The following is a 26,052-nucleotide window of genomic DNA, read 5'->3' on the forward strand; positions in this document are numbered from 1 at the left end:
TCTGCCTGCCACTATCATCACCCTTCTCCTCACACATAAAATGAATAAACACATGAGCCATAAGGTTTGTTTCAGGCAGTAGCCTCTGTCACCTGGCATTGGCTGTGGCTTCTGTTGATTGTTGAGGTTGTATTTAGGCTCAGGGTTGGTGCAGTTTCATTGCAGGTCTCACTTCCAGCAATATGCACCAGTTTTAATGCAATGGAACAATGTTTGCACAGTACAACCACTACTGCAATATTAAACTACAAATGAATATTTCATCCATCATTTATAAACATACTATAAACATTTCAATATGAAAAGTTATTACAATATATACAGCTGGTCTCTTTTATATCACACTAACTTATGCATGAACTGTACTTGGAAGCTACAGTAATAATCAAGTGAAAAATGCTGATGTAAAACCACTTACGTCTGCTCACATAGTCGTCTTGGACCACGCTCTGAAGGTAAAAGCAAAAGAATACACAAAACACAATAAATGCAAAAAGTTTCAAGTGCATAGTGCTCTTGCAATGCAGAAATATCCGAAGTGTAACACTGAGTGTTTCTATTTTTCTAACAATACGCAATGCAATAAAGCTGGCTTTATAAATATATTGTATACATTACTGCAATCACGACTAATGAACTGTTTGGAGCAGACCTTTGATAGAAAGTTTGGTAGGGTACACAAGATGCTACATAAACTGAAACACATCATGAGCTGACCAGGAGTGCACTATTATACATTATGCTATCTAAGGTGTATGCTTTTTATGCAAGCAAGTTAAAAAAAAAAATGTAATTCAAAGCATGGCTTTTTTTACCCTTTCAGGTACATCATAATAATAACTTGACCGCATCCTTGCTGCCATTACCTGAAGCACCCTCCTATTCTGTATTTTAAAGATAAAGCATAGTTGTACCACCAAATTAATGCTTAAAGGACCACAGACACCAAATTTTTGCTTGTGTGTGTTCTTCTTTCAAATGATGTGATGATAGGCATGTGTGAAAAGTTGTCTTTTGGTTCGAAGCAAATTCAAAGTGAAGAGTAATTCTCTTCGAATAATTTCGAACCAAATATATTTGAAATACTTCTGAAACACACACAAAAAAAAAGCTGAATGGCACCATAAGCATTTTTGAAACTATATATTTTTCAAACACACAAGGTCACTACATGAGAAAAAAGAATGCATTGAAGCTTTGTCCCGCCTATTGAACCTGTGTCGAGTTTCTGCAAAAATGGCTATCGGAAATTGGGGTAGCCAAGTTACATGTGGTCCCAACATATGTGTGGAATGCGAGGCCTATATGTGGGTAGCTCCTAATTGTGATTGTGTTGTTACGCAGCTGTTGCTTTTAGGTGATGACTCCCTGACACCTGCTAGGCGTAAACACTGTGTGCCCAGCGTCGTGCTCGTGCCATCACACTTGTTATTGAATTTCACGTGGAGCAGAGCAGCTGCGGCAGCTGTAGTCAGCTCAGAGTCATTCCACGGAAGTAAAGGGAGCCGCTTGTCCTCCGATTAGAGAGATTTAGCATAGCGCGATCCATTTCCGCAAGATGCCACTGCACATGCGCAGATCGCCCTGAGCCAGCTGTTTGCATGCCTGCCCCATTGGAACCAATCAGTGCATGCACACTGAAGGTGTGCAGAAACGGATTGCGATGTGCTAAATGTCACTATTGATGCATGCCGCCGTGCTGGTTACACGTGTGCACCGTGGGTAGCGCGGCCGTCGACACCTGGCAAGTACAGATATAGGCGCCGCACTTTTGCCTGCTCGTGTCTGTTGCTGCAAGCAATCGTAGACCGGCACTGGAATACGCGCGCATTGCGGTGCCATCACGGAGGAAGTATGCTGGACTGAAACCACACACAGTAGGCGTACCAGAAACGTTATTCACTCGAGACAAATACTTTGAAATTTCGAATACTAAACATTCGGACCGAATCGAATGTCGAATACTTTATTATTCGACTGAATATTCAAACTTATCGAATATATTCGCACATGCCTAGCAATAAACATTAGCATACATAGGTAGATTACCCCATGGTATTTTCCTACGAGTGCTAAATAATTTACATTTAACTTTGTTCTTGATGCTATTTTGATTTCAGTTCCAACAACCAAACGATGGCTGTGACACATATGGAGTGTTTAGGTCATGTGAGACATCATTATAGCGAAAAAACATGCAACTAAAGTAAAGTGTCTATAGCCCTTTAAGACAACTCGCATGAGCATCACATTGTGTGGTGTTTATGTAATGTGAGCTCTGTATGACAGCTTGATGTTAAAATACATGACAAATAATTATGCTGCGCTGCACAAGCAATATCAGAGATAACTAAACTGTAGCACTGTTGCCACAAACATTGAAAACCACTGAATGCAGGTGAGTTCCTGCAGCTATTGACAAACATAACCTAAATTCTACTTAGCTCTTCTTGTGAGAAATATTTCATATGATGAGAAATTAACCTGAAAAAGTGGATTTAGAGTCAACTTTATTTTTTTGCCAGCAAGAGGTACAAGTAGGGGGATCAACATATTGCCACTATGTTAGCCATTTACTGGCACCGCCATGCGGAGGGACAGCGCCCGCTGGTCTTCTTTGTCTTTCCTCTGCTCGTGCGTTCGTTCGCAGAGTGTGTCTGCCTGGCTAGTCCTGGTGTGCCCTTCTGCCCTTTCTGCCGGCTTTCGGTGACAATATAGACGGCAATATACAGTATATATATTTTGCGTTATGACCTTTGTAGATTTTTTAGGACATGTTTTCAAAATTGTTGCTTCTTTGAAGCTTGAATGTAAAGAAAAAAGTGTGCAATTCGGTACTTTAACTAGAGCAAGAGGTAGCGTGGGCGTAGACAGTGGACAGCTGACTAAACAAGGGGCAAAAAGGCAAGCTCAAACTCGCCCTCTCCCCCTACTGCATAGGTGTTACCCCTGATATGAACATGAGTAGTCTACATTCCACTGGTTAACGCACATGTAGACAGCACAAATTTTCTGAACACAGAAGCTGCTTTTGAATGTGATGAGCAATAGTTGCCAACAAAAGAGAGAATGAGTTCCCTGTCTCCCTTTCTGACCTACCTGTGCATGTTGCGTATAACAGTAGGGTAACATCTCTCTGGGAGGTTCATGACCTTGTACAGTTACCATGGGCACTTTTACTCCATATTCTCAGAGGATATTTAAAGGCATCTTTAGTCACAGTTCATTTAACTAATAAACTGAACTAGACAAAATTAAGTTATAACAAGAGCATCAGAACACAACATTTTGCATCCAGCAGCTAGCCCCATCTAATGGCATGTACCTTTAGGTTCTGAAAGCAAGAAAAACATAAGGAAAGTTGGGCTAACTCACGTTTTAGTTTTCTTTTGATGTTATTCTTGTAGCTGTAACAAATTACAACATTACTTTTTATACAGCACACATACTACGGATTGCAAACAAGACATAAAAAGCTGGACAAGGGCAAAGCTGAGCATGTAGCGCTGTGTAACTCACCTAGCACGAACAAAGCACAGTATCACAGTCAGTATAAATCCCATAACAGCAATGAGACAAGCAACAATCAGGACACATATTTCAGTCCATTTCATCTTGTAGGGGTTTCTTCCAGGTGTACACTTCTGAACAGAGATAAAAAAAAGGAAAAATAAGATTCAGTTTCATAATCTACAAAAAAAATAAGTTAATGCTAAAGCACAAGCAGAGACAAGCTGTAGAGTACAAATGCAATGTGTCCCTGTGTGCACATTGTTTTACGAACAAGACTGCTCTTGATGACTTCTAGATCTGACCTACCTAGTCTGATCCTCAGAGCACTAAAGTATGCCGCATATACACAGGTGAACAAAATTAAGAACTTTCTCATTCCCTCTATTTGTCTTTAACTGCATTTGGGTCCCAAATGATGCAGCTGTTTATATGTTATTTTGCTAGCAGTTCCCTACTAATTTATCATTCATAATAATGTAAAATAACTTATACAGTTGGGGTCCAACTGCTTCTCAAAACAACGGAGATGGAAGTCACTTATGGCAATTTCCAGTGGGTGAACCAAAACACATGCAGCAACATGTGGAGAGTAAACCACATGCACAACAGGAAAAGGGTTTTAGCAGTGCATTTCAGATGTCTGGAGAATAAATTAAAAGTAGGGGTGTGCGAATATTCGAAATTTCGAATACGAATTGAATATGTTTGATATTCGACGCGTATTCGTATTCGAGAAATTGATATTCGAGAATTTTCCAATATTCGAAAATTCCCGAATACTCGCCAGCGATCGTGTACTGCACAGACTTTTACAAATTCGACCATGCAAAACCACAATATCTGGGCAAATTGATCGAGTTAAAAATTCCAGGAAAACCATACAGAGGTCCTATTCCCTTCCTTCTCCGTCATTTATCACGCGGACCGATCGCATTCCAATGCTGCTAGGCTTGGTCTCGTGCGAAATTCTGCAAGTGGGCTCTCCCACATATCACACCTGCTGCGAACAAGATGGCTGACGGCCCGCTTCGAACAATCGCAACGCGAAATCGCGCTTTTTTTTTTAATTCTTCCGTAACGCGTTACATATTTAATGGCCACATCCGAAGAATGTGTCCTGTCGCCTTCATAACTCTCCGAGCGTGACCTCCGCAATCCCGTTTTGTAAACTACGCTATGCGGGAAAGCCTACTTGCGGAATGTCGCGGGAGCCTCCTGAAGGGGAGCGTCGAGTTGTCACAATAGGGCAAGAGATCCTGTAAAAATCTTGCCTATTGCGTAGTGCATTGTAACCAACACACCTCTTTAGTGGGCGTAACGGCAGTCGTGACAACAATCGGAAGGCCGTTGTCGCTAGGTAAAAAAAATAGCCTGGCCGCGTACGTAGTTTCAGTATCTGAGTTTCGCCGGTAGTCCAATCCCTGCTCCGCGCGGCTTTCGGACGCCGACTGGCGCGTCACAGGTTATTTCCTTTTCTTTTTTAGAAACCGTCTCGCCGTTGCCAGTGTGTGTGTTCCCGGCCCCTTGCTTCCATTTGTGCTGTTGTTTCAGCGCTCCAAAACGGGCGGCTCGTCACGGGCTTACAGGTGTTACCGCGAAGGAGCCACCTGCCTTACTGCATCTCATTTTCGGCAGGTTTTTTATTTCGGGGGGTGGGGGGTAATTTTATAAACCGAGGCCTTCGGATGAACCGGGCATTTCTTCTGGTCCCTTGAACTCCGAATGAATGAGGTTTTACTAGTCATCATGTATTTTTTGTTGCCAGTCTCGTCATTTTATAGATTTTGTTTTGGATGGCCTCATTATAGTTTGGATACTGTTATGCTGTCTAATCAAGTAGTATACATTTCTGTGCACATCATGTTTTTTATACGGTACTGAGGCAGTCTAGTTTTGTTTATTTTAGTTGCAAAGACCATACACTATTTTGAGAAAAAATAAGGGCAACAGCATTTGTTTATCATTTTCTGAAATTTTTTTTGTACTGAATAATATTCGATATTCGGTTGCATTGGTAAATATTCAGTATTCGATTCGATATTCGAAGCCATTTTTTCTTCATATTCGTATTCGATTCGTATTCCAAAATTTCAATATTCGCACACCCCTATATAAAAGCAAAAAAAACTGAAAGGAAAAATGTCACAAAAAATAAGGCCTTCTTCTCAAGAAAACTCAGCAATCTTGCCAGTATGCTTTTAAAATGACGGCAGAAAACATGCTGCGGCATTAGCATAAATTTAGACAAAATTATGCGACTTCCTCTATCCTTCCTCACTGATGCAAAAGTAGTTGGGCATGCCAACACCTGTTTTAGCTTGCTCAAAGGATGATCAAGTCCTCTAATTCTTGATTGACCACCAGAAGTTGAGTGCTTTTTAAAGAACACCGTATGGCTGCTTCCAGGTGCTCCTGTCTGTCAACTTGCAATTGCCATCATTGAAATTAATGGAGTGTACGCATCTTTAGCAGCAGTCAAAACTTGATGCTCAAACAGATTATCTTCATTAAATGAGAAATCCCCCTCTAAATGAACAGTGATGTAGGACTAAACTTAATTTAAAGGAAAACATGCAAGAGCTGGCTCAAGTCCAAAGATGTATGCCCGTGTTTATTAAAAAATAAAAAGACACTTTAAAATGAACAACAAAATACAAAAACAAGCTGTGACATGAAAACCCACTTCGCTCCACATGTACCAGACTGAGCAATAGTGAGAATAAGAAGAAAGAAATAAAAGAATAGGAAAGAATAGGTTCTTCCATGCTTTTATGTGACATAACACTAATTCTTGTATGTACCCCCTTTGCCAAAATAACTGAGCAACAGGTTTTTGCTCCTCAACCGTATAACGAAGCCTTTGCGGCACCATTAAAGACCGAAAGGTGTCAGAATGTGAGGACAAGGGTTCACCTTACTCTTCACAGATTCAAAGCTTGAGGGCTACTTGAAGGCTACCATACCAGAGCTTGAGGGCTACCACAACCACCACCTTCGGTTTTTATTAAAGGGGTGGAGACACCAAATTTTTGGTTGGTGTGTTCTTTGTTTCAAACGTTGCGTATTGCCCCAGGACGCATGATGCATGCTGTGCAATTCATATAAGTGCGGTAAATAATTTTTTATTGCATTATTTATACTGAGCGATTTAATTTTCGGTTTCTGAGCGCCGGGGTGTGCTGCGACGTCATAATCAGGGAAGAGCAGCTACCCTGGTCACATGGGCCCCAAAAGTTGTGACGCTCGTATTGCTGCGTCATCTGCTCTCATACAAGTGCTGTGCATAGCAGCGCGTTTCGAAATCATCTGCCGACAAACTTGATCGGTACTGTGATGTGCTGAGAAAAGCCAAGCGAGCGAGGAATGACACTGAGTCCTGAAACCAAGTGGCTCGCTTCGGCCGATCTCAGTTGACATACCGCGTAAGCCAATGCGGTTTTTGCGCTGTATTTCGCTTTGCCACGCCAACGCCGTTGCTCAACAGACGTCTGTGTCGGTGGCCCATAGCTGATACATTACAGCGACACGATGGCTCACTTTTCCTACCAACCAATACCCGTCTCTGTCTTCACTTCGCGCCGCCCACGCAGCCGCGCTGCGAGACATGCTCAGGGTCCCGTGGCTGCTGATTACGACATCTGCTGCAAGTTTAGCAAACAGTGCATGTATTCGCTAAATGAATGCTTCCAGACAATTGTACAGGGTCCATAATTAACCGCACGGGTACGTAACTCCTCCAGGAATGCGCCCATGACAACGACTGCATCACGGCACTACTTTTGTTTACATATCTGCATCTGTATACATGCACCAATTGCACGTCAGTTAGACAAGAATTGCAAGCTGCGTTCCACTTAGGTTAATCAAGCTCATTTCTTTTGCGCCAGTTGCGGGTTTACTTGTCTGCGCAGTGCGATAACTTTGCAAGAATCACCGAAGAATGCGAGTGCCAGCCTGGGGAATGCTTCATAGCCAGGTTGTTGACATTGCGTAGGACCGGCGTTTCTGACTCGTTGTAACTGCTTTTTTGCTTTTTTTCTATGTGTCCAGTACTTGAATTTAAATTGGTTTATCTATAGGTATGTTCGGCACCCATTTGAGACAAACAAAATGGCTTAATTTGTTGCCCTCAAGCGACGCCGACGACTGTAACTGCCGCCGCGGCCGCCTGCAGCATTGACCGACAGACTGGGTCACACCGCCTACCAGCGGCGCTTCCCGCATGATATATTTGCGTCCTAAGACATAAACAATCCTCGATTTCAGGTGACTGTTGTCAAAACTACGCTCAATGACCATTTGTATTCGCTAAAACTTGTGAACCCGCTCTCCACAATCGCTGACATTGAACATACAAGCCCGGCGGACTCGCTAGGCCTATTCGTATTGCAGGTGAGCCGAAGGGTGAACATATGAAATGCAGTCGCTCGTTTCGCTTATTCATATTACGGAGAAGGTTCAAACCAGAGAGTCATCGTCTCATCGACGGGAAAGTTTCGCTTGGCTGCCGATCTGAGGTGCCGGCTGGTGCGTCAGCGACGGCAGACGTATATGCCGATCAGCACACCGACCGCTAAGTCGCTGAAGCAGTGCCTCGCCGATGTCGCCGTTCATAGTACGTCACATTACTGTGTTGTGATGTCACTGCTATTCACTGATATTGTTCCCAGGGCTCTACGTCACCATAGCGCTAGCGATGGTCATCGATTGTGAGAAAGAGCACTCAGGGACTCATTGGAGCTCAATTAAAATATATTTTAAGCACTTGTTACGTCCAATACTTCGCCGTGGGTGGCCTTACATACAGAGGAAGCCCATAACAAGCTTACTATAGCCTCAAAATTTGATGTCCCACCCCCTTTAAGGTACATTTGTAGCACGTGAGGCATGTTTAAAAAAATTGTAATTATTGGATGTATCATATGGAATGCTGTGGATTCTTTGTTCCCATTTGCAGAATTTAAAATTTTCCACCACAGAACGTTAGGGGGCCTGTGCCATAACTGTCTAACTTTGAAAACTTGCACAGTAAAACAACTTGCGAAATTTCAAACCATAGCTAAGTGGAAAATTTGCACTAAATCTATAACAGCATAACCCTATGTAATGCAGAAGAGGGCTATTCAATAATAACTGTTCTTCCCCCCTTTTTTTTTTGCCAAACATTACTAAACAGACTTCCACCTATGACAACTCCTATGAATGTAGGCAATTTTACAACATAAGAAAATATTGCAAAATATTTCCTAACTCACCTCAATGCCTACAATGCTGTAGTTGTGGTACAGTGCCTGAACCTTATGCGATGATGACATATCCAGCATTTTGGCTACAACGTCAGGGCTCACAACTAGCCCATTCTCAAGCAGCTGAAAGCAAGAGCTGGCACTGCATGGGAGCAAAGCAAGTCACAGCTAAGTGATGCACACCACTAGTGACAGAACCAGCAATCTCACCAAATACACAGGACACTGAAGCATTAAGACAAATCAGTCTTTCATCAAGAAGCAGCAATTAAGCCTGAGCACAGTAATGTTTCTGCTTCCTCCTCTTAACCAGCTCTTTGTGCAATTTTTGCCAATGTTAGTGTCAGCAGCACGAGAATCCATAAAAAGAAAAAACATATCAAAAGCTTCAGCACAAAGTTTTTCAACATATTAATCAAACAGTGCTATAGACAAACTTAAAAAGCACCACTACCAAATCAAGACAGGGTTAACAAAAATAAGTGTGAACACCAATAAGGCAGCCTCCGTCACTCGCATATGGCATGTTCCAAAATTTTGGGTCTAGTTCAGGTGTTCCACAGAGAATTTGTGGACTTTCTAAATGCACAAAAACTGCTCAGATAGAGAAATGTGTTTCCTGTGTTGTAGTTATTGTTTGTAACATTAAAAGGCAGCTTCATCTTTTTATCATAGTCGTGTTTCAATTGTGATGGTAACACATGTTTTAGCTACATGCAACAAATTACTTAGTGCCTGCTGATTACACATCCAACTGTTATATTATGATGACATAAAGCTTTAAATTCGTCCAGAACTGCTATAAACATCCAAAACATCCACAAATCTTAACTTTGTTCACAAATCTCATGTATTCCTCCAGAATATTTTCTTTACTGCACAAATAGTTGATGGTTTTCATCTTTTTTTTTTATCTGCTTCACTGCAGCTTCAAAACTCTGCCCTTTTAACTCAGCAGGTGTTAAACTAGATGGCAGTACAATATGCACAAGGACTGTTTGGCAGTTGTGCCTTGTGTAGCCTAACACTACATGGTCATGCCATTTGATTATTTATTTGGTAATGAATCAGACATACAGGAACATTTTTTTGCCTCACAAACCGCAGAAGACATGTAAGTTCAATTACCTGCAATTAGAGCTGTTGTCATCATCAACACCATCAACTGACAGTTGTTTGCTAATGAAAATGCGACAACTTTGAAAAACTTGTCGTACTATGACTGCACTTAAAGCATGCGACAGGAGCATTTCACCTTTGTCTTTTAACCCTTTAGGTTCATGCATAAAGAAAGCTTTTGGTTTACTACCTTGAGAGCCTTTCATTAGCACACGATTGCCCTTCTAAATGTTTCACTGCAGAGACAGGTTTAATACGTCTATCTCATAAATGCTGCTCAAGTTTGTCAAAATATTTTGTTATTTTGGAGTTATATCAAAAAGAGGTCCTACTGCAGCCACATTTTTTTATTTTCCCTCGTCTCTTCTAGCCTATACAGTATTGCAAAACCCACCTTTCAAAGTCAAGGCTTCCATCTTCCCGCGTCGAATACTGGGTGTCATAAATGTTGGCAGTCACAGCACTGGCAAGAGCTTGGTTCAAGTCTCTGCGCACGGTGACAAGAACATTATTAGTAGATTTTACTTTTTGATCTGAAGGAACATGTGTCTGCATGCATGCACTCAGATTTCTTAAATTCAAACATATGAGCAAAAAACCAACACAATCCTATGTGCAGAGATGCACAGAGATTGTCACACGTAGCTGGTTTTCACCAAGTTGCACTCCTGCCATGCATGTATTTTTGAAGGGTAGATACTTGGGCTTGTCGGTTCATCTTTTTTTGACTGCACAATTTGTGACTTTTAGTATTTCAACCACAAGAATCCCTGCACCTACTGACACTGATGTACCTAGTGTACCAACTGTGCACTGCCTCTTGTTTTGTCTTCTTAAAGAAGGGAGCAGTGCAGATGTAATTCTTGTCTAAACTGGGTGCCACATGCAGAAGCACAACTGTACAATGTTGTGGAGCTTTGTTTTATTTGTTTTATGGTATGGAAAATTCCTTCGAGCTGTGCTTGGTAGTTCTTTGATTTTTGTTGTTTGAAGCTACTCATCATCATGAATATGAGACAAATGGAAGTATAGGTATTGAGTAACAACCAAAACTAAAGAACTATACTAAGTGCAGCTCGAAGAAATTTTTCATATTTAACAAAGTATACATGATCTACAAACGTGTCAAATCTGCTTGCATTTCGTCAATTAGACCAGAAGCTATTGAGCCTCTAATATGCGTCATTTTTGTCACTATCAGTCTTTTTCAGAATTCCAGTTCTAAATAGTTATCCACTGGAGACTAAAACTGCTCTCTAGTTACTGAGCGTAATCTTTTGGTTTAGGTGCATTTAAATGCTGCAGAAGCAGCCTTCTTTTCGCTGAAGTAGTTTCTCCAAAAAAAAAGTGCACTCAAGCAGGCAAGTCGAACAAAAGTACTGTTTTATGCACTCCGTTTCTGTTCACTCCACTCGTGTTAACTGCTATTAACAATGCATGCTATTGAAAAGTAAATATATTTCTCTTTTTTGAAAGCGGGAGGGCCACAGTGACTGCGCCAACATTGTGATAAATGGCCAGTGGCTGTGCAAGCATGGGACCCCAATCTTAACTAAATTTTATTTCAGCTGCTAATTAGAACAAAATATTTCAAAGCATCTTAAAAACCATGTGAACAATAACATGATTAAACACTTAATGCTTAAAAGGCGAACAGGCACAAAGTTTTTGTGTGTCGGTGTTTTTGCCTTGAAAGAGCCTTACAAGCACAATAACCATAAAATTATATTTGGAAAGCAGAGAGAAGCTTAACTAATTAATTACAAGCCATTTTTTACCATATCAGTTTCAGTTTTGCTCGCTGCTAACATGCGGCTCCTGCATGACATCACATTCAACCTGCTGCAGCATTGATGAATATGTGGGCTGGGAAATCTCTGACCTGAGGAGAAATTAATCTGCTCGTGCTTCTTCTATCACGTACTGACAAGCAACCTGTCAGATTCTCCATCACCATAAAAGAGTGACGTCAAAGTTTTTGTTCTGCTTGGATAACAAGTCAGTCATTGCAGATTTCTGTGCGGATGGAAATGTCAAAACTGCTTGCAAGCCACTGCTGAAAATAATATTAGACGATGTTCCACTCAATGCCAGTGATTGAAACTTGATGGATGGCATACCTGTGCTATGCTAAGGATACAAATTATAGTATATCCTTTGTTGGGCTTTCAAATCTCACGTCTGTGCCCTTTGACATGTTACTGATCACTGTGGCTCACCTAACATGCTTATCCTTTCCATCTAAGGTGATAACCATGCGCTATGTATTTGGTGTAATACAGTGTTCAAGCCTCAAGTTAAATGTCAACTTACTTTTCAAACTGGGGGATGACTTTCCTAATTTCTTGCGGCTGTTTGTAGAAGATGAATTTCATGAGGTCTGAATCATGAAGTATGTGAACCTGCAGAGTGAATCAGAAAGAAGAAAGGCTGTAGCCGGTTCATTATTAAAGTGACAAGCACTGCTTTTTCTTCTTACTTTAGGGCACACAGTTGACAAAGTTCTTACATTTAGCATGCGCTTATGCTCATTAGCAATTCATACTCTAAAAGATTCACATTATTATAGTACTATGTGGAGACTACGTGCGCCTTGCTGATTTTTGTTTTAAATAAATACAAATAACTGAAGTGCAGCAATTATTATGGGATGAACATACACGCTTTGTCTCATCGCTAAAGCTGTAAGTTTTCAAACATAGCACATTTTCTAGAAGCAGAATTTGTAAAAGACTGCTAGCTTATTAGAGAGACACTGAATATGAATACAACTTAATCAAATTATTCTCCGTAAAGATTGATTCTCTGGCTATTTAGGAAAATGCTGACATTTGTCCAGCAGCAAAAGATGCATTTATGGCTAAGAAAATCGAATTTGAAATTTTCCTGCCACTCGATTCAAAATTCTGACGTCTACACCAAAAAGAACTGGTTGCCACCATTTTGAAGTGAACGGCGATGTAGCATAGCCTCAAGGATCTGCACCCAAAAATTGGTGCCGATTCACGCAGCTTAACTGTAAAACTGGCCGCTGATGGCAACACCTGCATTTCCCCTTTTTTGGTCTTATCTAGCTTTAAAAAGCTCTGTTTAAATTGAAAGTGGTCTCTTTGTGAACAGAATGTGGTACCTTATTGACTCAGGCTAACTTCACTTTGTTCTCAGTGTCCTTATTTACCCGAGCATGTTCCCACAGCACAATGCCCACAGAGAGATAGAAATAAAGGAGGACCAAATAGATACAAGCAAATAACACAGCCACAAAATCTCAAAGAATGCAATCTGTGTTACCTACCCTCACATGTGTAACAGCAGTGTTCTGGGGACCAGGAGCACTCTGGCATTCAACTGTTATGTCAAAATACCCATCTCGGTATTTTCCCAAGCTTCGAACATTCCTCAGGCTGCCTTTGTGAGCGTCTAGCTCGAACTGGCCCATAACAGGCATTGATTCTTTTGATGATGGCTAGAGGAATCAGATCAAAACAATGATTAAGTTTAGTACCATACTTAGGTGTAAGTTACATATGAAAAAGCATATAGTATGTTTTAAAGCAAATGCATCATCTGAAATATCAACAAATACATGTCACAGCAAATTAACGAATAAATGATCCAATTTTAAAGGAAAGCCTCATGATGGCATGACACTTATAAATCAGGGCAACAAAACCATAAACAACGCAAGAATGTGCTTATCCCTGTGCATCAATCCTTGTCGATTAGTTGTATTTATAGCTGGAACACAACACTGAACGAAGCATCTACATTATCTGTAATGTACCAAACCTGAACTATTAACTTCCAGTTAGCAGCATATAAGATGCAAGCATAACATGACAAACATAGTGCTGTGATGAACAAGACATATACTTAAAATCCAGCTATATTTAGTAGTCATGTAACAAATGATAAGACTAGAAATATGACACCACATTCCTGCAAATGCAAGTGAATGTCTAGAATGTTGGCTCCGAGCCATGACTGTCTTTGGGTCCCCACGAGCATCAGTGACAGCGACTGAGGAGTACAGGCTAGTGTGAGTAGAAGTATCATGATAACAAGGAATATTTTGTACAGCTGACTGATACCCATGACTTGGAACTGTTTTGCACATGCACATAAAAGAACAATCAAAGAAGTACTAATGTGCTACCAGTTTATTTTGCTAGCTTGTCTCTGAAAAGTGCCACGGCACTATTACTGTACTTTGCAAATGTAAATCCACCGTGTTTTCTCATCCTATCAAAAAGCAAGTAAGAGGGTTTCACTAAATATCAAGAGTTGCAGGGACCCTAGGTGTGCCTTCTAGGACATCCATGGGTCCACCGAACCTCATCTGAGGAGAAATGATCAAAAATATTTTCATTAAAGGGGCTTGAAGATCTTAAAGATTAAAGATCTTTTGAGCACTTAATCTGTAACTATTTATTAAAGTCATTTTCTCGGGAAGATGAATCCAACCAAGGAATCTCAACATTTTGTCATGCACTTTTTGTAGAAATTTAGGACCTCATTTGACAAAAACCTGAAGCAAGGCGAGTACACAGGTCTGTAGGGCATTCTGCCCATAGCTGCTAAGTGTCCTGCCCAAAAGGTAAAGATAGAAAAGGAATGGGAGTGCAACAAAATGGTTGTGAGCACAATGTTTAAAAGTTGCACAGACATTACAAACATTTGTGTTCATATCAGACTGAAGTTCGCCCACGTTTTACACACGAAAAAAAACTGTACTAAGAATTTACCAATAAGTCCCTGTTAACTACTTATTTGATGTTTCTTGAATCAGAATATGCCAGATTTTAAGCAGTACCTGAATATATCTATTGCTCTTGTCATATGCAACAAAAGAAAAGGCGTAAAAGTACTTACTCTGTAGTATGTTACATTTCGGATGGAGTACATGATCATGTTTGATGAGCTGTCAGGGTCCCTTGCCTTTAGTGTAATTAGTTCACTGTTGATTTCAGAATTAATTCGTATGCCTAGAAAATAAACCAGCCAAACATTATTCTCCAATAAACTGAAAGAAAGCAAGTGCATCAGAAGGAAAAACAAATATAGAGTAGCTGCAATATGGTCCTGATGTTTAATAAGAAACGCAAATGTCAAGTATGTGAAGCACTGATTCAGCAAGCAGCATCTACTGGAAAGATAGGGGAAAATCTGCATTGGCAAAGGTGGAGAGGTGGGCACAGCAACGCCCCCAAGCGAGTGGCTACTGCGGAGAGAAGGCAAGCAGCACCAAAAACAAGTGCATGTCAACAGCTGATCAAGCCCAGCACACCAAGTAAGGCTAAATGTATATAATGCAACAAATGTAAAAGCATAAAAAGACCATTAGCAAGCCTAAAGCCAATCAAAGTAAACCAAAGTGTAAATGCAGCTAATGTATAGAATAAATTCATTAGCGAAACCATAAAATCTAGCCAAAATAAAGCGAAATTATTTGGCACAACTTTCAGGCTATGGGACGTGGCAAAAGGAAAAAATTGGCGGTGGTTTAGCACTGGTTAAACATGGAGTGGTGCGATAGCTACAGCTGGCCGAGTGGAACTTGCTCAGTTGAATTGCTAAGTGTGTTTCGCCACTCCGTTTCGCTGGGCGTTCCTTCTTTATCTTCGTCCCACTTGATACAGCGCATGCACACAGCTGTGGCAGCTTGGTTTCGCCGGCGCGCCGCGCCACCGGCAGCAGCAGCTGCTCCGCACTACGTGGCTGGTCACGTGACAAACTACGTGACGAACCACATGATCAGCCACGGTGCCGCGCCGCCGGCAGCTGCTCCGAACCACGTGACCAACCACGTGACAGCGTGGCGGTGCAGCCACTCTGAAGGCTCGAAATGCTACCGTAATGTAACTATCACTACAAAAGCATCAAATGGAAAAGCTTCATCCTACAAGCATATTCTGCTTACGCAGTTCATCGCATCAGACCATCCAAGTGCTTGACAGACATTGAACCCTCGCCATGCTTCCCATTTCTTACAAATAATTTTTGCTCTTTTCATCACAGCAGGCAGATGTAAGCTATCCGCTGCATTCCTTCAGCATCACAAAAGCAGGTGTCAACGGTAAAACGAAATCAGACAAAACAGGCTAAGCAAATGCAGCATGTTGCATGCCTGAGTCTTCTGCATAAGAAGCAAAACAGGTATAAAGTCGCATGTAACATGTCACTAGGTGGAGCGCCGCGAACTCCTCGTGGTGCTGGTGCAGACATGTAGCTTTCATTGCAGTGGAAATGATAAGGAGTGAGGCAAATTCTGAGGGGGCAAAATTTGGCTGTTGTTATAAAATTTCCCTCGAAATTCTTGTGCCAATAAATATCACATGCAGTGTTCCTTCAAACTGAGCAGATTCTGCACTTTTATAAAATATGTTTTAGGACTCTTTAAAGCCCAATATACTTTTGGATACAATACCTGCTCATTTGTTTAAGCTGTTGTGAAAATCGAATGTATGACAAAGAGCATTGAAAAGAGCACTGCATTATGAAGCTTGTTGAAGGCACCAGAGACCTTACTTACTAACAGTGTCGAACGAACACTCCATCCATTACATCAACTCAAGAGCATTCTAGTTGCTTCATGTTACTTTGATGGCGTGGACTTTATTTTTTTGTTGCAACACCCATGTAAGGGGCACCTTACAGGCTTAAAACAATGAGCGTAATACAGAGTGCTACACAGGCAGGCTACTTAGACCTGCAGCATGTTTACGGTGCGGCCCAAGGAGGGTCATTTTAGCTTTGAGGAGCATCAAGCTTCCTATGCTGTGACACAGAAGTAGAATTTGGTTAAGTTTAGGGGAACACTACAAAAAGCAGTGCAGAACCAACAATGAGCTAATACACATACACATATGTGCATGCATGCTCAGTGGAGTGGAGCAGTCAGTGGAGCGTTCTTAGTGGCTGCCTTGCAGTCAGTGCTTGTGCATTGTTTAGTGTTGCTAATTTTTGCAATGAATCTTAACCAGCTGGCCCAGCTTTCAGCCTTGTTCAGAGGAACATTTGTCAAGCCAAGCTTGTGGCCATTTGGCAAATCTGGCTTGGCAAGCTGAAGGTACACCCCTTTTCCTAGCCCCTTCCAAGGAACAGAACACTTACGAACTGTGGGCAAGCTAAGTTATCATTGCTAGTTTCCTTCTGAGTGCCAAAGAGCCTCGGAACTTTTAGTAAATTGTGCTATAAGTATCTCACTTTCTTGCTACAAAAACAAGAAGGTTGCATGCTTTCTAGTAGTGCAACATGCCAGGCAAAGCTTTCTACAAGCAAAGTCATAAAAGCACCTCACAAAAAAAAAAGACAAAATGGTAGAGGAAACAGATACACGATACTCTCCTGTTTTTCATTCTTGTGCTAAGTTCTTGGTGTTATCAGTTTAGTCAAGATACACTGACAAGCCAAAGATACACTAATGAGCAAAGCCAAAGCCCAGTATGAAGGCCTACAGAAAACTAAATATCCTATCAATGACAGTCTAACACCAAATACACAATTTTCCTACCTAAGGCCGTACACAAACCCACCTCTAGGTATACTGCATGCCACACATGCTGCTACAGTAGATAATATGCATAAAGCATACCCTTCTACTCACCAAGGACATAGGAAGGCTTCTCAAATGAAGGCGAGTTATCATCAATGTCCTCAACCTTTATGTCAACCAGCAGCTGCGTCTTGTCATCGGGATTGTAGGTGGCATCAACCTGCTCCAAACGCTTCGATGGCATGCTGACTTGCACAGTAAGAAGGTAGCGATCCTTTTGCTCCCGGTCAACTCTCCTTTTGGTTAATATCTCGCCCTCATTGTTGCCAGTCCGCTGAATAGTGAAAACATTGTCCATGTTGCCACCTGTATAAACAATTGTCAAAATAAAAAGCATATTTGAAGTGGACTAGTTAAAAGACAAACAAAAAATAGTGCTTTGCAGCTGACTGACTGATGAAAACCTATTATATTGCAACTCAGTTATAAATTACAAACTGTAACTGTTGTAACTGCCTACTGCAAATTACATTATTAAAAATTAAACAAATTGCCCCTCAGTTACCCAGTCTAGAAACGCTGCAGTAGAAAGATAAGGGTCAAATGTGGGGGGATGGCACCAATGACAGAAAAAGAAAGTCAGGGTTATGACCAGTTCTGGCAGTGCAGTGCATTTAGAAGGCTGAAAGGCCCAATTTTGCTTTGCTTCTGAAAGCTGCTTACTGCTGTCATGAATTACCACACACCCTTTGAACTAGAAGTGCCATGTAAAACAAGGAGCAACATGAACAGAGTAAGTTATTCTGAACCTGCAATGAAGCAAAATAGAAAGTTGGGCTTATTGGTATGCATTCATAACTGAAACAGCAGTATACAAAATATTAATAATAATAATGATGACAAAGACGGCATAGGACAGGCACTTAGAAACGAAAGAATTTTGCAACGTGCTGATTATATACACTAATTTTTAAAAACAAGAAAAGATCACAAAAGAAAAATCTGACGATTACGAGGCACTATCTAGAAAGCATATTTCTTTCCCTGAAAGCAAGAAAATATATGCACACATGCAGAAAGGTCAATCAGACATGCAAACCACTTTTGTCACTTGCAAGTTTAATGCATTTACAGAATTTCGTTACTGTGTAGGCGAGAGCATCTCAGACAGACAGACTGATGTGCCAACATGCAGCTCAAGGAATGTGATTTGCTAAGGAGTGGATCAGGCACACACCTTGTTTTGTATGTGCATAATTGCAGCTGCAAAGCTTTGCGAAAACTTCTGTCATCTTCACCCCCCTGACCAGGGAACACATATGAGATCAAACAGGCCTACAATACTACCAAGCCAGGAGCCGGCTGTGTGAGCCAGGCCTGCATCCTAGTTTCAGGGAAAGAAACATGCTTTCTAGATACTAGTACATACCAATCACTGGTTTTTTAGTGCACTAGTGCATACTGCCCGCAATCACGGATTTCGTTGGGGTCTGCCCGAAGCTACACTGTGACCGTGAAATGCCAAAGATAGGCAGGTGGTAGCGCGCATGTCATGTAGCTTAGCCAATGAGGAAGCGCCGTGGTCGCACAGCTGCAGCCAATGAGAGAGAGGCTATACAAAGGCTGCGGCTGTGTAGCGCGTGTCAGCGAGCGCTCTGCAGATGGTGTGAGATTCACACTGGGGACTCCGGACGGAGCGAACGTGTGTCGCTCGTGCACCCTCAAGCAGTGCTAGCGCACCTACTTCGAATTTGATTAACTATGCAAATCAGCTGTCATTTCTGTTTCTTTTGTTAACTCTTCATGTGTTTCAAAATTCACGCATACATTTCGTGCGCAGCAATAAAACAATTTAATTGCTCTTACCCTGTGTCGTTTTCTCTGGGTCTTTAATTATTTCACACTGCTGTTTGAACCCGAATCTTCAGTCTCTTACAAAACAACTGCTACACAAATATGGTTTCACTCATCCATGTATGATGTAGTGTATCTTTTCAGAAGCAAGATGCAGGCTAATAAGGGCAGCCTGCATGATCAGGAACACTCTAAGGATACAGAAATACCCACATAATACAAAAATTTGGTAAGAAGGATGGTGATCAAAAGAGATTTGATGTGCACAGTATGTACCTAACTTCACCCAGCAATACACTCAAGAAGTGAAGTCCCACGGTTACAAGTTATATTGAGCTAGTTGCATTCACATTGCTCACTTTACATCAGCATCCTTAAAAATGGTTTCAAAAATGAAGCAAAAGTTTTACTGCTCCAAGTTTGACCCTCAAACATCAAGAACAGACAGCAAGTGCAGTGCTGCTGATCACAATTGGACAAAACCTTTTTTGCTAAATATCACTGAGGCACTTCAGTGAACTTCATGCAGCTTTCTATTAGACTCACTATATACGATCTCAGGCGAGAGTGTAGTGATGTCTCTAGTGGCATCGTGACCTTAACGCAGACATAGCATAGCTATGGTACAATTTATCACATAATGTGCATACACCAATGGGCTTCTGGATCAAAGCATGTGAGAGAAACTTGTAGCAATGTAAAGGACTTATTTTATGGTCTTTCAATCTTGAAGCCTAATGTGCACAAACTTATGAACACCAACCAAGATGGCTTACCCACAATGTAGTAATCAATAAAGGCATTCGTTCCAATGTCCGCATCAAAGGCTCTCACTTTGCCAACGATAGTACCAATGGGAATTTCCTCTTTTATCTTCATCACAACAGGCTCAGCATCCTGGAAGAGCAAAGAGCGGTTTCAAAAGGTCATGCTAGAACTAAATGATGCAGCAGTGCAGCAGAGGACACTAGTACTAAATGGCACAATGGAGGATATGCATGCATTCATGTGTGTGGGGTGCTGTTACCATACGCCAACCCAAGGGGAATGTCAGCCCTGCCATTGAAGTGGCTCCTTTATAAGGACAACTCCAGGGGTTTTTCGAACATTTTGAGTTGATAGTTGCATCACATTACTCAGAGTCCTCTCACTTCGCCACAAACAGTTTTTCAAAATGCCAAGTGGAACCATTTAATAAAAGCAAAAACAACAAACCAAAACTCAGTCTGTGTCCAGGAATGTCGCTTTGTGTGACACAGTGATGATGTCACAAACATTACGAGAAAAACCCTTATACACGCATTCAATGGTCAAAACAACGACTAAAAATGAGGATCCCTCTCAAAAAGTGTCTGAGATGACCTAATACAAAACACAAAATTTGGTTTGTGAAGCAGGGAGCGGGTAATAATGTGTGGGTAATGAATGTGACGTTGCAAATTCACTGCTAACCGTAGAAATCGTCTGAACCGAAGCCACGGAAATGGCAGACTTTAAAATCAATTTGCGCCACAATGAAATGTGGCATGGCTGCAAAACTTGGTGGAAGTAATCAGAAACGAGAGAAAAACCTAGAGTATAAGTTTCATCAGAATACGATACCTCCAAAATGCCTGGAGCTGCCCTTTAATTTCAAACTTCATCATTAAAAATTTCAATCCCCTTGAAGCTTGATGCAAATTTTCATTATTATTTTTATTTCACAGGCTGTGTTTCAGGTTTCCTTGACCACTGCTCCATTCCAGATGGGAGGCCTTTGCTTCCAGCACCTATTATGAGCTCTTGCTAGCTCAGCACTTTTTGGGTTCTAAAATACAAGTTTGCGGTGTCAGGGTTTTTGTAACATAACAATGAAAATACAAAATGATAGTTATTCCGAGAAAATGGCTATACTGAAGTTCGTAGTCCTGGAAGTTTTTTTGGCCTGGAAGCACTATAGGCACTATAGGAAGCATTATAGGAGATCTGAGAAATATTTGTAAGTCTGAAAAAATTTACATGTGGCCAGATGATCTGATGTGATGAACTGCGTAAGCAGAATGTGTTTTGGAGCCCGATGCATTTCCCTTTTGCTGTATCCCATTCCCTGAAAGTTGTCCCATTTAATTTCACTTTTACTGTTCGAAACACGCTCTCTTAAAGATGTGGGATGTTGTCTGCAGCTTGCTCTGATGCTTGGTGGGCCTCAACAACCCCTGACACACCAAGCATCATAGACACCGCGCTAGGTGGGTCTACCATTGCCCCACCTTATGCTGCAATATGATTCCACTCTCAACCCCACAGAAATAAGCCCTTCATGGAATTGCAGTGAGCTGTGAGGCTCAAGAAAGATTTGACCAAAATGTGAATGTAGTTTTACAGCTCCATTGCATTTCTCAGCACAAGTGTCACATGTGGCAAGTAATTATTCAATTTTTGACATCACATGCTTTGAAGGGTTTCCCTCTTGCCCCTCATGGGGCAAACGAGGAGAGCAGCCCTCACTGCTTGCAATCAGTGCAGCTGGTGTACACTGCACCACTTAACCCCTTTATCACCCTCCTCTTTGCCATCAGTGCCGCATCCTTCTTGCCTCGCTCTTTCCTTCTCTCCCACTCCTTGTTTCTGATTTCGCCGCAGAGGCTTCGGCCACCCAGACCGGTATGTTTGCGGTGACAGTAATATTTGTTGGCCTGAAGTTCCTGGTGATGATTTTTCACTGTATCATCAAGGTCAGCAGCAATACTTACGGAAGACACTGCAATTGCATTGTGAATTATAGCTGATGCAAGTACCATATAAAAGGGTGTCATCATCAACCAAAATCTCACATTTTTTCCCCACGCTTTGGGTATGCCTTTTTGCTGTACTTAGAGAATGCAAGATGCTAAAAACTGCACAACACTCGGGAACAATGACACTATGCACAACCACGATAGACTCATGTGAAAGACAACAGGAAAAAGAAGCTAGGGCATTAACAATAATGGCTTACTACTACTACGCTATGCTATGCTATGCTATGCTACGCTATGCTATGCTATGCTATGCTATGCTATGCTATGCTATGCTACATACACTTCCACGTCTCAAAAAGCCAGTAAAAAAAATGCCACACATTACTTTGGACATCTCAATAAAATAGCTAACATACCACTGCACTGTGAATAAGACAGGTATGTCATAGACACCGTTCAATCCATGCAAACAATAAGTTTGAGCATAGTAAATTACTTACAGTTGACCTATCAAACTCGGGTTCATTGTCGTCAACATCGAGCACTACAACTCTCAAGATCTGGTGTGCTTCTTGCGGGGGAACTCCCATGTCATATGCCACGACCACAAGCTGTGCATAAAAACACAATGTAAGACCACAGTTCAGAGAAACAAATACTGAAACACAGCTTACATACAGAAAAAGTAGGTAATGCTTTTTCAATACAAAATGTTTATCACCATTAAGTCAGTGGTACCAAAACACAACCATAAAAGGCAGCATTAAACAAGTTAAAGGGCAAGTCCGGCATGCTCTTGACCTCCAAGCATTTTTACTAAAACTTTTAGCAGGCTTTCTGATGTCTTCTGATCCTTAATGTCCAATTTCGCAGCAAGACAGTGTTGTGTTTAGACGGAAATTAATTTTTAATTGTATAGTTTCATGACCTTCATCTGATCAGGACGATTTCTAAGGGCAACACGATAGCAAGGCGGGTGAGTTGGTGATACATATTGAAAAAATAACAGCGCAGAAAACAGGGACTTCAAGGGTAGAAAACACAGGACAAGCGCTGACTCTCAACGAAAGTTTAATCACAGCAAACAGGCAAATATAAGCCAACAGGCAATAACCAAACAATAAAACCACAAGGCACGTGCACTATGTTGGGTCAAGATAGGCAACCTCACTGTCACACAGGAGCAGAATGGTTTGCTGATGCACAATCTTGGTTTCTTTCTCATTTTGTAGGCCGATCAATTGACCAGGGAAATCGTAGAAGCCTACAAAATGAGAACAAAACCAGGATTGTGCATCAGCAAACCATCCCTGCTCCTGTGTGACAGTGAGGTTGTCTATCTTGACCCAATATGGTGCACGTGCCTTGTGGTTTTATTGTTTGGTTGTTGCCTGTTCGCTTATATTTGCCTGTTTGCTGTGATTAAACTTCAGCTGAGAGTCAGAGCTTGTCCTGTGTTTTCTACTCTTGAAGTCCCCGTTTTCCGTGCTGTTATTTTTTCACTAAGGGCAACCTTGCTTGTGTGACATCACAAGCTGCATACCCGTTGAATATTGCTCTGCGTTTGCTGAAGGGAAAAATTCTGAGCTTGCTTTTGGTCATTTAAGACAAATAGTGACCAAAGCTGTCAGAGTCGCCAGTTTAGCCAATCAACAGACACACAAGAGGTTTCGTGACAGTATCCATGATGTCATACTTTGGCCTACCATGAAGTCGTACTTTGGACGAAACCCAGTTTTGGTTTCAGTTTCCTGGTTTTTTGATGTTTTGTTATTGTTTTCTTCGACATTTTTAAGAATTATTTATCAGAACTAAAACAGGGAGGTCCATGATATATAATGTGATAGCCAACTCCAAATATACGAAAATCCTTCTGAGTTGCCTTTTAACTTGTTTGACTGCTGCACCTACATGACTGGGCCTATCTCAAAAACATCTCTACATATACACAAGCATGAAATCAAACACATCACGAAGCCATGTAAGTGCTGTTCCAGCACGGTCGTTACTGCACCATGAGTACTTGTTTTGTGTGCTAGTGCAGTTTAGCTCTTGACATTATGTTTTCAGTACACTGAAAATTTTCATTCCTCCCCGCCACATGCAAGGCCAAGCAAATTGCCAGGTCTTGAGTGGCCATAATAAAGACATACTTCATTAAACTACATACCTGCATTGATACCTGCGCTTTTTCTTTCGTCACTGCAGTAATCATCAATGCAAAAAAAAAAAACTGCCCTTCAGTAATTTGCACAGTGTCTTGTGAAACGAAAATGTAACCACAGGGCAGCCCTATTAAAGCCATCAATAATGCTCACCTCAGAGCCCTCTAATTAAGAGGACCAATAACTATGCAATCCCAAGTATACCAGTTTAGTGTGCAAACAGAAGTTACTGAGGAAACTTTCAAACAAAAACAGCAGCTATTTAATATTTTTATCGGTATTGAACCAGCCCACTGTGACAAAACAACTAGTTTACCTAAGTGCCTCATCCGCTGCACAACTAAAAGGTCATAAGGCACGTTTGTTTGTCTCATACAGCAACATAGGCATCATTCTTTCAGTATCAAGACAACAGTTCGTTGTCAAAACATAAAGAACTTTTAAATTACACCACAAAAAATAATCAGATTTGATACAGTGCACAGCTGAAACTTGATATAACAAACCTGAATTAAGAAACATAATATATGAGAAACTAATTTTTTGTATTCTCTAATACCAGCTCCACAAAAAAAAAAAGGGTCTTTTTTTTTTCCTCTTTTTAGCAAACTAATTTTTACTGAAGCCTCCATTTAAGCTTTAATGCATCACATGCTTGCATTGGGAGCCTGCATTAAAGCAGAAGACAAAAAGCGACCAAGGTGGGCATGTCATTAACATGCACCTGTTCAAGTGCACATGCTGGTGCAGAGTAAAATGACTTGCAAGATCATGGCAGTCAAGTGGAATGTAAAGCTACTGAACCATCTGTGGCGTTATTACAAAATATGCAGCGAGTGGGTGCGCTCTGTATTATGAGTGCACCAAGCGTGGGTTCTGTATTTTTGTGATAAGCAGCAATAAGTATACATTCCCCTCTTCCCATTCCAAGTATACCTAACAGTGATTTCTGCTCGACAAAGCTCATGAACCACTAGAGGATTGTAAATGAAATGGCAGCCTAATCTTCACAATTCACCATGTTGACAGGCAGGGTACCATGTGACGGCAGCCGTGGCCAGTTCAGGATAGCCTGCACAGAGTCTCTGCCCCCAACTGCACACTCGCGAAGCTATCAGACATTAGCCTCATATAAGAGAACAAGTAGTGCCACTGACTTGCAAGATTTCATTTATAAATGCTTGCTGAGAAGATACCTATTTACCAAGAGCTTTTAGGAATCTATGAGGTCATTTTGAGAGCCGAAAAATAGAAATCTTGATGAAATATATGATTCAACTAAGTTCTCAGCTGAATGTACAACTCTGTTATTTAGAGGCTTGACTTCAACAGAAATAAAAAACAAAATATAGAGACACCACAGCATACTGCAGTTAATGACCTTGTTTACCACATGCTCTTCATATGCTGAAGGTAAAAATGACTAGGGGAAAATAAATTCCTTGTTTGTGGCAATGGATACAAAACATATGAGCAGGCCACTGGCAATGGCGGCATTATATGGTGTATTAGCACAATGCGAAGGCAAGATAACCGCTGGTCCTTAAGGGCAACGGAGTGGATTCCAAGAGAAGGCAAGCGTAGCAGGGGGCGGCAGAGGGTTAGGTGGGCAGATGAGACTAAGAAGTTTGCAGGCATAGGGTGGGCGCAGCTGGTTAATTGGAGAGACAGGGGAGAAGCCTTTGCCCTGCAGTGGGTGCAGTCAGGCTGCTGCTGCTGATGATGATGATGCTTTAACTCTACTATGTCCATTTTAATTCATTGTTTGATTCACTCTTGTCTCTCAAAGTGCAACAGCAGGCTGAGTACCATAACTGGTGAATAAACAAGTAAAGTATAATGTTCAACAATATAGCAAAGGAGTGATGATTTGGAATGCGTAACATGGCTTTGGAAATATTTAGGCACAACATCCATTTACGCTTAGTCCATGCAGATCC

General features: G+C 41.3%; 1 protein-coding gene across 2 annotated transcripts in view; it reads right to left on the minus strand.

Moving 5' to 3' along the window:
• Positions 1-26,052, minus strand: part of Cad74A (cadherin 74A) — an 80,280-nt gene that overhangs the window by 14,625 nt on the left and 39,603 nt on the right. For both annotated transcript variants that reach the window (XM_077648754.1, XM_077648755.1), the window contains exons 29-39: positions 22,448-22,558; positions 20,004-20,124; positions 17,485-17,739; positions 14,751-14,863; positions 13,174-13,344; positions 12,192-12,280; positions 10,273-10,365; positions 8,769-8,901; positions 3,520-3,644; positions 3,376-3,407; positions 419-449 (exon numbers count right to left, since the gene is read on the minus strand). In XM_077648754.1, coding sequence (XP_077504880.1) covers positions 419-449; positions 3,376-3,407; positions 3,520-3,644; positions 8,769-8,901; positions 10,273-10,365; positions 12,192-12,280; positions 13,174-13,344; positions 14,751-14,863; positions 17,485-17,739; positions 20,004-20,124; positions 22,448-22,558 — 1,274 coding nt within the window. The remainder of the gene's footprint in view (positions 1-418; positions 450-3,375; positions 3,408-3,519; positions 3,645-8,768; positions 8,902-10,272; positions 10,366-12,191; positions 12,281-13,173; positions 13,345-14,750; positions 14,864-17,484; positions 17,740-20,003; positions 20,125-22,447; positions 22,559-26,052) is intronic.

This window comes from Amblyomma americanum, chromosome 1, assembly GCF_052857255.1.
Source record: "Amblyomma americanum isolate KBUSLIRL-KWMA chromosome 1, ASM5285725v1, whole genome shotgun sequence".
NCBI lineage: Eukaryota > Metazoa > Arthropoda > Arachnida > Ixodida > Ixodidae > Amblyomma > Amblyomma americanum.